Source organism: Callithrix jacchus, chromosome 4 (genome assembly GCF_049354715.1).
Source record: "Callithrix jacchus isolate 240 chromosome 4, calJac240_pri, whole genome shotgun sequence".
NCBI lineage: Eukaryota > Metazoa > Chordata > Mammalia > Primates > Cebidae > Callithrix > Callithrix jacchus.
Genome location: NC_133505.1, coordinates 167,806,208 through 167,818,601, shown reverse-complemented (window position 1 = coordinate 167,818,601; position 12,394 = coordinate 167,806,208). Strand labels below are relative to the sequence as shown.

Sequence of the window (12,394 nt, the reverse complement as noted above, 5' to 3'; positions counted from 1 at the left end):
ACTCAAGCTGGAGTACAGTGGCACGAGCTCAGCTCACTGCAACGTCTGTCTTCCAGGTTCAAGTGATTCTCATGCCTCGGGCTCCCGAGTAGCTGGCACTACAGGTGCGTGCCACCACGCCCAGCTAATATATATATTTTATTAGAGACAGGGTTTCACCATGTTGCCCAAGCTGATCTCAAACTCCCGACCACTTGCACTGACCTCCGAGTGCTGGGATTACAGGCATGAGCCACCACATCTGGCCACAACCTGTTTGAAAACTGCTCTCTCAAAAGTCCCAGGGACCGTCATCTCCGTGACAGCATCTTAGCCTTAGTCCCTTAGTCCTCTTTGCGGAATGTGACTTGATAATGAAAGGAAGAAATCATGGCTGCAGGTGCCTGGGGTATGAACCCATGATGTGGGCAGAAGCCTTGCCACACAGTGCCCTTCCTCGTGTAACAGAAGCATCCTTACTTTTCTTCTTCAACGCCTTTCCCTCCTGGGCACTGGGATCCTGGACCCGCCAGCTGGCCCTCCCTCTAACACCGCAGTTCTGTTTTCGAAGGTTCGGAGGTCTGAGTCATCGCATTAGTGGATAATTAAACAGCACAAGTAGTGTTTGAGGAACAGAATGCCATGTCATTCATCAGGAAAGGAGCACTGAAGTTTGACTTCTAAGTTAGACAACAGAACTGCTTTGTGTCCTATGGGGGAATAAAACCATAACCTTTAAGCACATATTGTCTACCAGGAAAACCCTTATCAGTTTCTATACCTTAACCCCTAACTCTCCAATCAAGGCTGTGATCTGCCTGGGCCCTTGTCAGTCCCAGGAGGTCAGAGTGAATGCCACCTCCACGGCGAGAAAGTTGGTAGCTGTCCTGCCGGCTTATGAGAAACTCCCCAGCTTGGTACTGTTAAAAGAAAACTTCAGACACATTAAATTTATCAGACTTTAATTGAGTAAGAAAGAAACAAAAAAAGTAATTCATGAATTGGGCCGCCTCCAGAATCACAGCAGATTCAGAAAGACTCCAAGGGTCCCTCCTGGTTAGAACAAACTTATAGCAGAAAGGGAAGTGAGGTGCAGAAACCGGAAGTGAGGTGCAGAAAGCCATTTTGGTTACAGGTTGGCGAAGACCTTATCCGAACAGTTTGAGCTCTCAGCAGTGAATAAGTGGCTGAAGCAGGGCTGCTGGGATTGGCCAAGACCCAGCTATTGTTAGAGGCACACATTCCTAAGTTAGGCTTTCAATCCTGTCTTCTTACTAAGTTAGATACACTCGTAAGTTGGGTTTTCAATCTTGGCTAAGTTTATCCACAAGGACTTAAATACAGAAGTATGGAGTCATTCTTAGGCCCAGTTCACTCTCACAGTACTAAAAACCATTTTACGCTATCAGGATTTTTTTTTATAGGGTTTGGGGTATTTTCTCCTCCCCAGGCTTTCTCCTCTGTCTCTGACCTTCAGTGTGGGCATCTCCATGAAGGGGTCCTTGACTCCTTGGCTCACATGTGCCTCGGCCCCTCAGCAGCTCCAGGTGTCCTGTCCAGTGGACCTGGCCGTCCCTCTCAACCCACATGGCTGCCCACGGCTTGCAGGAACCCAAGCTCAGCCTCAGGCTCCAAATCCTAATCGGCCCCTAGGGCCAGTGATAGAGGTTTCAATATTTCCAGTCCCCAAGAAGCTGCACATTCAATTAACCAGGAAAATGTGCTTTGTTTCCTAAACAAAACTCATTAAAACATGGAGTCTGTCTCAGTCAGTTGGGGCTTCTATAACAAAGTATCAGAGACTGGGCAGCTTATCAGCAACAAACATTGATTTTTCTGAGTTCTGGGGGCTGGAAGTCTGAGACCAGGGTGCCAGCATGGCTGGGTTCTGGGGAGGTCTCTTCCTGGCTGAGGACTCTGGCTTCTCACTGCGTCTTTTCACAGTGGAAGAAGCAAGAGAGCTCTTTGGGGTCCCTTTAATAAGGGCATGAATCCCATCCATAAGGGCTCCATCCTCGTGACCTAATCACCTCCGAAAGGCTTCACTTCCCAATAGCGTCACCTTGGTGGGCAACATTTCAGCATACTGATCTGGGGAAGAAGTCATGTTCAGCCCCTCGCAGAGTCTGTGAAGGAAAGGATAATGGTGCATATCCTTGCAGGTGAAAACAGAAATTAGTGCTCTCAATGTTCTCTCTTCCCATCTAACGATCAAACCCTGCTAGCTACCTTCCTCTCCCCTGAGTGAACTAGCCCATCCACTAGCTCCATGCACTCTGGTGTGGAAATGTTTACCCACGGAGTCTTTTGAAATCACTCCTTGGTACTAAGCTCGTAGTGCCCTGATTTGAAGGGGCCTTTGCTGCTGGAGACGTTAGATCCAGGGCTCTCTGGGGAAATCCCAGTGGCTTCCTGGTGGGCCTGCACTTACACCCACTCTGCTTCGTGTGCCCTAGGTATCAGAAGTCAGAGAACATTGGTATTTTGAAAAGCAATTATTTCATTTCCTTTGCCATAATTTTAATCTTTCTTCCTGGAAAGAACAAAGCATGTTAATATAAATTTGCAAGTTACCAATATGTAATTTCCCTCCAATAATGTGCTACTGACAGGCAGGAGGTTTCGTGAAGTTGAGCTCTGAATCTTCCTCTTGGGCTGAGTATAACATGCCTTGTTAGAATAAACATTGTATGCATCCGGTTAAAATGCTCTTAACTTGGCAACATGGAACCAAGGCTTTAGGTGCACACACCTGAGTCAGAGACTTCAGCCCCTGAGTGCTCCTCCTGCAGACAAGGCCTCCCAGATAAGCGCTAAGACTCCAGAGTTTCGCAAGCCCTGCCCTCAGTGATCAACTGTCCACACCGGTTGTGAGTACTGGGATAGTTGCAGTCATTTCTGCCATTTAATTTTATACTTTCTATTATTTTCTACATTTCTGTAGTTTTGCTTTTTGCCTTCTTTTTGAATAACTCTTTTGTTTGTCTTTTCTACTGTATTTTTCCCTGTTTAGAAGGAAAATGCTTTCTCTCTTTTATTTTATTGATTACCCTAGAATGTAACCATATATTAATGTAAAAAAATCTAATGACCCTCTGCCTGAATCATGCCAGCATCTTAGCATCATCCAGTTCTCACACTTCTGTGCTATTCTTGTCCAGCATCTAGTTCTACTTTAATTTTTTTTTTTTTTTTTTGAGATGAAGTCTTATTCCATTGCTCAGGCTGGAGTGCAGTGGCGTGATTTCAGCTCACTGCAACCTTCACGTCCCAGGTTCAAGAGATTCTCCTGCCTCAGCCTCCCAAGTAGCTGGGATTACAGGAGTGTGCCACCAAGCCCAGCTAATTTTTGTATTTTTAGTAGAGACAGCGTTTTGCTATGTTGGCTAAGCTGGTCTCAAATTCCTGACCTCAGGTGATCCACCAACCTCAGCCTCCCAAAGTGCTGGGATTGCAGGTGTGAGCCGTTGCACTCGGCCTACTTTGATTTTTTTTTTTTAACCAGCAAATTAAGCATCGTTTACTGTTTTATAGAATCGGTATTTCCTGTGACTTACCATGCATGACCCATTTCCTTTCTTCACAGCTTCTCCTTGAAGCTCCTGGCTCCATCTGGACTCTTCCTTTTTCCATATTTCTTTAGTGATCATCTGTTGATAGGAAATGCTGTGTTTTATGACTGTGTTTTTATTTATGCTCATTCTTAACAGCTAATTTTGCTTGGATCAAATTCTAAGTGGGCTGGTATTTTCCGGGAGTGCTTTGAAGATGCCACCACTGTCTGCAAGCACCCATGCATTAAGCAGTCAGCTGGAGGAGCAATTGTGACTTCTCTGTAGATAATTCGTGTTTTCTTTGCCACTGTCTCCAAATACTGTTTCCCTCTCATGCTCTTTTTGTCACCTTCTAGAACTCTAATTAGAAAAACATTGGACCTTCTCACCTTAGCCCCCAACTCTTAATCTCCTTTTCTTATTTTTCACTTGTTGGCATTTTACGTAATTTTTTCAGCTCCATCTTTCAGTTCACAAATTTTCTCTTCATTTGTGTCTAATTTTCTATGTAACTCAACAACTGAGTTTCTAATTTTAATTATTGGTGTTTAATGTCCAGAAAAATGGACAAAACAAAGACATTTGTTTCTTTTTCACATCTCCCTGGTTAATTGTAACATTGTCATATTCCATTATCATGACCTTTATTTATTTAAACATAACAAACATATTTATTTTATACTCTGTGTGGGGTTTTCTTGAGAGAGTCTCACTCCACCACTGGGGCTGGCATGCAGTGGCAAAATCTCAGCTCACTGCAACCTCTGCCTCCCAGCTTAGAATACATCTGCCTCAGCCTCCCAAGTAGCTGGGACTAAAGGTGCATACCACCACACCTCACTAATTATTGTATTTTTAGCAGAGACAGGGTTTCCCCATGTTGGCCAGGCTTTTCTCAAACCCCTGACCTCAAATGATCTGCCCACCTCAGCCTCCCAAAGTGCTAGTATTACAGGTGTGAGCCCCCACACCTGGCCAATACTCTGTATCTGGCCATTCCGGTATCGACAGCCTCGGCTGGTTAGATTCTGTAGTTTCAGTAATCCTGTGACTGTCATTCATGTAGCTAGTTTTAGCCTATTAACTTTTTTTATTGTGATCCCAGGTTTCTTAGAATTTTATTTGTGTAATTTCTTTGAGGTTTGGTTTTTTAAAGTGCTTTTCTCCACCGAAGATACTTTTGCTTTAACCTGGTTCCTGGATAGACTTCCAATTTGGTAACATTTCAAATTAATTTTTTGCTTGAGGGCCTTTAAAGCTAATCATATAGGATGAATTCTTTTCACCAACCCTGTGCCTGAGGCTTGATGATTAGGAATGTTCAGAAAAATGTTTTCCAAACCTGCCACGTCACAGAATGCAGCCTGAGACCAGCACGTGTCTGTCAATTCTCTTATCTGGGCAGGCTCCTCCCCAGCTTCCTCCACTGAGGACATCATCCTCAGGAGTCCAGGTCCTCCGTGTGTAGTAAAACTGGGTTCTACCTCCCACCCTGCTCCAGTCCGAGGCTTTGTCTCCTGCCTGTGCCCTTAGGGCCTGGGAAGACCCAGATGGTGGGCAGCCAGGACTAAGAAGATAGCCCCACAGCAAACGCCTGGCCCCTTCCTCCCAAACCAGGAGGATTTACTGTGTCTTTAAGGATTTCCTTTACCTTCCCACCCTATCAGCCATGCATTTAAAAAGACTTTTTTTTTTTTTTCCATATTTGATCCAGCGATTTTAGGTGTGTGAACCTGGGAGAAATTGTCCTCCACATGCAGTATGTTGCTAAAAAATGGCATTTTGAAATTATTTTCTAATAAGTAAAATCATATTTTTCTCCAATCTGTATGACTTAGCAACTTGCCATCAGTAATTGTAAACCGATGCTACAGAGCTACAGACTCCTAGACCTGAAAAAGAAAATAGTGAAACATGAGGGGGGAGGCGCACGTGGGTGGGGGTGGGGGTGTTTGCTCTGTATCACTGAGAGTTAGGATCACACCTGACTCCGTGGTGACTGGAAGATGAATCATGAAGACACATACCTAGTTACCAAATTGTGAAATGGTCTTCACTAACCACAGCGTCCTCACTAGACCTCTGCCATGAGTGGATCTTAGGATGTCCTGGAGCCTAAGGAAGCATTCAGTGACCCACTGTTGCTTCCTGGCAGCTCAACTGACTCCATGCTATTCCAAGAAAGTATTCGCAAATCACGTGATGCCCTTGCAGTTATCAGAGGATGTTTCCTTTGTGCCTATGATGGCTCATTAACAGAAATCAAATTGGCTTCACCCACGGACCAGCCCTAGGCAAATCTTGTCTGTGGTGTCCCATCACTGTCAGGGATGCACCCACATGCCCCGCCCATCTCATGGGGTCCTATTTTGAATGACCGAAAGTTTAGTGCCTTCCTGGGCTGTGTCATTCATTCATTCACTCAGCTAAAAGGTACTGAGTGCCTGCTGTGTCCCAGATGCTGTGCCAGAAACTGGAGATAGGAGAATGACTCAAACGTGATCTGTACCCTGGAAGAATTCACTTTCCACGGAAATAACAGAAACATGAACACGAATTCCCATGGAAAGTATTAAATCCAGTGCAGTCATATTAAATCCAGCGCAGTCATTTTCCTCATAATACTTCATGCTCAAAGGCGCAGAAACTTTATAACATTTCACAGAGGTTTAGAATTCGAAAGTGAAATGACAAAGGTTGGATTCGTGTTTTTGATGATGCCGCATCTTACCTAGGGATAATCAGTGAATGGCTGGCCCTTAAGGTCACAGAGTCCGAGCCCAGCCAACCCAGGACCTCTTGCTTCCTCTCCCACCAGAAAACCTGCTTATACATAATGGTGCAGGCACCACCCAGCTCTCGTGACTTGATTAATGTTAGTGAACGTGTTCAAGAGCTTGCCACACTGGAGTCATTCTGAGACTTTGAAGAAATTAACTCATAGAATCCTCCATACCTCCAGTGCACAAGGCATTCTTCATCTAAGAGATGAGGACTGTCAGAGAGCTTAGGGAATGTTTCCAGAGTCACTCCCCTGGGTGGAGCTGGGGTTTGAACCAGACAGCTGGCTCCAGGGCCACAGTCTTCACCCTCACCTATCAGCAGCTCCCACTGCCCTCTCTGGCACATCGACTTCATTTCCTGTTCTTGCTCCTGTCCCTTCTGTGACAGCGTTTGGAGTCCTCCATTTGCCAGGTGCAAGGAAAGATAACAAGATGTAGAGCAAAGTTTAAAATCAAAGATTCCGGAGTCAACTGATGTTCCTACTTATCAGCTTTGCGCCGTGTTTTCACCCATCTAATCTTCAATGTGAAATAAAAACTAGATACTTCACACCTGATGAAGTGTCTAATGAGGAGTGTATATGGGCATTGATCACCTTGCCTGAATGTTAAGCACCTGATAGGTGTTATTTATTACAATTATGCAAAACAACAGAATAGAGGAGCTCACACTACAAAACTGAACGGTGTTTTCCCCGCTCCTGCGCACACGCCACGTGCCAGGGACAGCATCCCCATCTGCCCAATAGTTATCCAGCGTTTGTCAAATGCATTGGTACTTAGGCTTTTTGCCCGAAGGCACTCCTGTCATCAACAATTCCCTGTACCAGCGTACAGGGAACCTAAACTCCAATCCCAGTAACAGAGCTGAGATTAAATGCCTTTCTTCTTTGTTTACCCAGGCCTACAGAGTTGATGAAAGAGCCGCAGAGCAGGCTCGCTGGGAAGAAGCCTCCAAAGAAACCATCAAGAAAACCACCAAGCCCTGTCCCCGCTGCCATGTACCAGTCGAAAAAAATGGTGAGTCTGTGCTGAATAGAGAATGAGGATGTTGTGGGCTCTTTGGGGAAAATCATAACCGTCAGAGATTCCAGGATTAAATGAGCTGCTGTCTGAAGGTGCCTCATATGTAGGGTAAGCCCTTGATAAATGTTACCCATCACCATTATTATTGTTGTTGTTTTTGTTACACAAATATATTTAATGAGTGAGTAGTTCCACGACTACGTGAGGCAGACAGTTAGCATTTATGTGGTGGGAAAGGGAATAAATACAGAAACTAGAACCGAGATATGGAATGTGGTTGAGGTTAAGCGGCAGTGGGGAGGCAGCTGTGGTTTTTCTGTCCTCCCTGGCGACCTTCCCCAGTGCTGATGCTGCACTGTATGACCATATTGTCGGCCGACTGTCAGCCCACAGCCTTCCTCAGATCTGCAGCGTGATTCAAAATTAAACTCTCATGTATATTTAAAGATCCCTGTGGCCTGACCCTGATGACTCACAGTGGCCAATGGGGGACTTCCTGCTGTCTCTCCTGGACATGTGAGGGCAAAGCCATCATAACCAGTGCTCAGGGAGCCCTTTCTAAATGTAATGCACTTGTGTGTGTGCAAAGCAGACTCAGCGGCACCATCACAGATGAGCAATGACAGGAAGCCAGGTGCAGCTTCTCCCAGCTTCTCCTCAATGAGCATCAGCTACACCCTGGCTGGCAGGTTGCCCACAGCTGGCTTGTGAGGGGGAAGCCCGGCCATCCCAGGATGGGCACTGAAGCCTCTCTCTTTTCAGTTACGTCCTTTGGGAAGTCTTCATGAACACAAACAAGAGTGTGCTTGACATCTCCCAGAGCCGCAGGTGCAGGCTTAGCTCAGTCCAAGTCTTTAGTGCTGGATCAGTGGCTTCATGCAGAGAAAATAAAGAATTCACCCAGCGTGTCCTTATTACTCCATGGCATGCAGCAATGTTCCTAGAAAATGCGGGGATTGGCATGCATCTATAAACAGCAGAAGGCATCGATGAGTTCAAAGGAAAGAGCTTCTCTAGTCTCTACCACCGCTCACTGATGAGCAGGTTGCACTGGGCACTGGGAGGGAAAGAACTCAGAAGGGCCCTTCCCAGGAGAAGATGTGCAGTGCTTCGGGAGAAATGGGCCCAGTGTGTCACTGACAGGTTTTAAAGCACAGAGATTAGACAAAGTCTTGCTCTGTAGCCAGGCTGGAATGCAATGGTGCAATCTCAGCTCCCTGTGACCTCCGCCTCCCGAGTTCAAGCGATTCTCCTGCCTCAGCTTCCCAAGTAGCTGGGACTACAGGTGCATACCAACATGCCCAGCTATTTTTTTTTTTTTTTTTTTTTTTTTGAGACAGAGTCTCACTCTGTCACCAGGCATCAGGCTAGAGTGCAGTGGTACGATCTTGACTCACTGCAACCTCGGCCTTCCAGGTTCAAGCAATTCTCCTGCCTCAGCCTCCTGAGTAGCTGGAACTACAGGCACGTGCCACCATGCCTAGCTAATTTTTTTTTTGTATTTTAGTAGAGGTAGGGTTTCACCATGTTGGCCAGGCTGGTCTTGATCTCTTGACCTCACGATCTGTCCACCTCAACCTCCCAAAGTGCTGTGATTACAGGCATGAGCCACTGCGCCTGGCCTAATTTTTGTATTTTTTAGTAGATACAGGGTTTCACTATATGTTGGCCAGGCTGAACTTGAACTCCTGATCTCAGGTGATCTGTGCGCCTTGGCCTCCCAAAGTGCTGGGATTACAGATGTGAGCCACCATGCCCGGCCTTAATTTTTTGTTTTGGTTTGGTTTGGTTTGGTTTGGTTTTTTAATAATAATTCTCAGGATTGGTGAGGACATCATAAGTTAGTGTCACTTTCCTGGAAACGACTTTGGCAATACATGTATAAAGACTCTGTAATCCATCTCTGAAAATCTATCCTAAAGAAATAACCTGAAATATGTAATATACAAACACCCCCACACCCCTACACACATTTTAGGAAAAAGGTGTGAACTGCAGCATTATTTATATTAGGGTAAAGTCAAAATCCTCTAAGTGTCTAATGGCCTAGTATAGAAGATGGGTTTATGGCCAGGCGCGGTGGCTCATGCCTATAATCCCAGCACTTTGGGAGGCCGAGGCAGGTGAATCACGAGGTCAAGAGATCGAGACCATCCTGGTCAACAAGGTGAAACCCCATCTCTACTAAAAATACAAAAATTAGCTGGGCATGGTGGCACGCGCCTGTAGTCCCAGCTACTCGGGAGGCTGAGGCAGAAGAATTGCTTGAACCCAGAAGGCGGAGGTTGCGGTGAGCCGAGATCGTGCCATTGCACTCCAGCCTGGGTAACAACAGAGAAACTCTGTCTCGGAGAAAAAAAAAGAAGATGGGTTTATGTTGTGATAAACCCGTGGTAAAGCAACACACAGCCCCACAGTGCAGTGTCACCAGGGTTAAGACTCTGCCATGGACTATGGCTGGGTGAGCGCCAGTTTCCTCATTCACAAGGTGGGTTTCAGTGGCACTTCCTTACAGGCTGGGCAGGAGGAGTGAAAGAGACAGTGTATCAAACGCACCCTGTGATACGTGCACTGGTCTGTGTGGATGAGGAAGTCATGAAAGCAGGGGGGAAAGGTTTACATCCATCCTAGTGAGAAATCAGAATATCAAAGCAAGTGGCAGCACAGGCTGTCAGTTTTCCAGTAAATGCATGTATGGGAAAAAGCGGAGTCAGAAGAAAAAGACTGGAAACAAGATGTTACCATGTCATAGTCAGTAGTTCTGGGCATAATGGGATCAAAGATGACTTTATTTCTTTTTGTGCTTTTCTGTAATAAACATGTTTGATATATAACCTTAGCGAAACAGTAAGAATCAGCCAGGTCTCTGTCTGCAGATGGGGAGTGTAAGGGGCTCCTAAAACACTCACTTCCAACAGGCGTCACAGGCAGGGCAGGCAGAGAATTTACTCAGCAGGTCTGGGGTCCATCTCTTAGTGGCCTCCTCGTTAGCCCAGGCTCTGGTGGTGGCAGTTTGCAAGATAAGAAATGGTCAGCAAATCTGGGCACGGTGGCTCACGCCTGTAGTCCCAATTGGGTGGCAAAGGAGGGTGGATCACCTGAGGTCAGGAGTTCGAGACCAGCCTGACCAACATGATGAAACCTTGTCTCTGCTAAAAATACAAAAATTAGCTGGGCAAGCCGGTGTGTGCCTGTAAGCACAGGCTAAACCCTAGCACCTTTCCCTACTTGGGAAGCTGAGGTAGGAGAATCACTTGAACCCAGGAGGCAGAATTTGCAGTGAGCCAAGAGCATGCCACTGCACTCCAACCTGAGCAACAGAGCAAGACTCTTGTCTAAAAAAGAAAAGGAAATGCTCAGCGAGCCTGGACCTGTTGCATTTTGTGTCACATAACACACAGCCCAGTCTTGTGGCCTTAAATACTATCCATATATACATGGGTCCCACATCTACACCCCACCCTTACTCGCCCCTGGGTTTCCGGCTCAAATAGTCAGCTGCTTACTTAGTGTCTACACTGATTATTCAATAAGCGCAAATTTCACAAAGCAGAACGCTAGCTGTTCCTAGAAACCCTTTTCCTCCAGGGCACACAACCCCAATCAGCAGCACTGCCCAGCTCCTCAAGCCCCTAAGCTAAAGCTTATCCTTCCTTCCACCCTCTTCCTCGCCCTGCATTCAATCCTCAGTCGCCACAGCCTTCCCCGTGCTCTGATGCAGCGTCTGCCCACCTCTGTCTCCACGTCCCCAGCCAGTGCCCACCTTGCCCACCTCCTCTTCCAAGCACAGCCTCCCAAAGGGGCTCTCGCCTCTCCTCTCACATATTGATGATCCATCTCTGTGTAGATGCTTAGACTTCTCAAAGGCCAGGTCAGTCCTGCCCTTCTCCCCCAGGGGTCCTCCCTCCCCCGGGCATTGTAAGAACACACATCCCACTCCCACTCCCACCGTCCTTCCCAGGACGCTTCTGCACCGTCACTGCCCACGACAAGCTCTTTCCTGTCCTTCAGATCTCAGCCCAGCTGACCTCTTCTCGGTGAGTCCGCCCCTTACCCGCCTGCCAAAGTAATCCCCTGCCCCCTGTGAGGGGCACTGTTGGCACCATTCGACCCCTAGACAGGGAAGCGCTGCCATTCCCTCTGCAGGGGGCCTGTCTGTGGATGGCCTTGAGCCCTCTGGGCAATCACCTCTGCCAAGAGAATTAATTCTGGGTCCCTCTCCTTCCCTGGGGGAGCTTGTTTCCATGACTGCTGATTGGGGGTGGTCATAATGCCCAACCCACTAACCAAATTCAGGACCACGCTGAGAGCTACCCCAGCCCCTGCCTGAGCTCCCAGGCACCAGCAGAGGCCTCTCAGGCTGTGCCTGAGCTGGGTTTCTGCTCTGCCAGGCCTGCCTTTTTCCCTTTCCACCTCAGAATCTGCTTCCCCCTTCACCCAACAAGTCACAGCCACATGTTTAAGAATCATTTCACAACACTGTTTCCTTCCCAGATCATTGCTTAATTTGTTTATTTAGATGTTTCTTGTCTGTTGCCCCATTAGAACATAAGCCAAAGAGATCAGGGACCCTGACTGTCTAGGCCCCAACCCCAGAAAAATGCCTGGACAATAAATATTTGTTGAATTAAAACTTAGCTTGTAGGCCGGGCACAGTGACTCATGCCTGTACTTCCAGCACTTTGGGAGGCCAAGGTGGGTGGATCATTGGAGGTCAGGAGTTCAAGACCAGCCTGGCCAACATGGTGAAACCCTGTCTCTAGTAAAAATGCAAAAAAATTAGCTGGGCGTGGTAGTGGGCACCTATGATCCCAGCTACTCGGGAGGCTGAGAAACAACAGTCGTTTGAACCCAGCAGGTGGAGGTTGTAGTGAGCCGAGATCACGCCATTACATTCTAGCCTAGACCACAGAGTGAGACTCCGCCTCAAAAAAATATAAAACAAAAACAAACAAACAAAAACTTAGCTTGTAAACAGTTTAGAGATAGACACATAAACATCTTTTTAATAAAATAACATGGAGGAAGTGAGCTATCACAGCAGACAGACCC

The 12,394-nt window shown here is 46.8% G+C and overlaps 1 protein-coding gene across 7 annotated transcripts in view; it reads left to right on the top strand.

Moving 5' to 3' along the window:
- Positions 1–12,394, top strand: part of PRKN (parkin RBR E3 ubiquitin protein ligase) — a 1,467,397-nt gene that overhangs the window by 1,448,765 nt on the left and 6,238 nt on the right. For 6 of the 7 annotated variants that reach the window (XM_008995347.6, XM_035297759.3, XM_078370429.1 and 3 more), the window contains one exon: positions 7,219–7,336. In XM_008995347.6, coding sequence (XP_008993595.3) covers positions 7,219–7,336 — 118 coding nt within the window. Of the gene's footprint in view, positions 1–7,218; positions 7,337–8,104; positions 8,486–12,394 lie in introns of those variants that run through there. The other variant, XM_078370430.1, reaches the window with a different exon arrangement.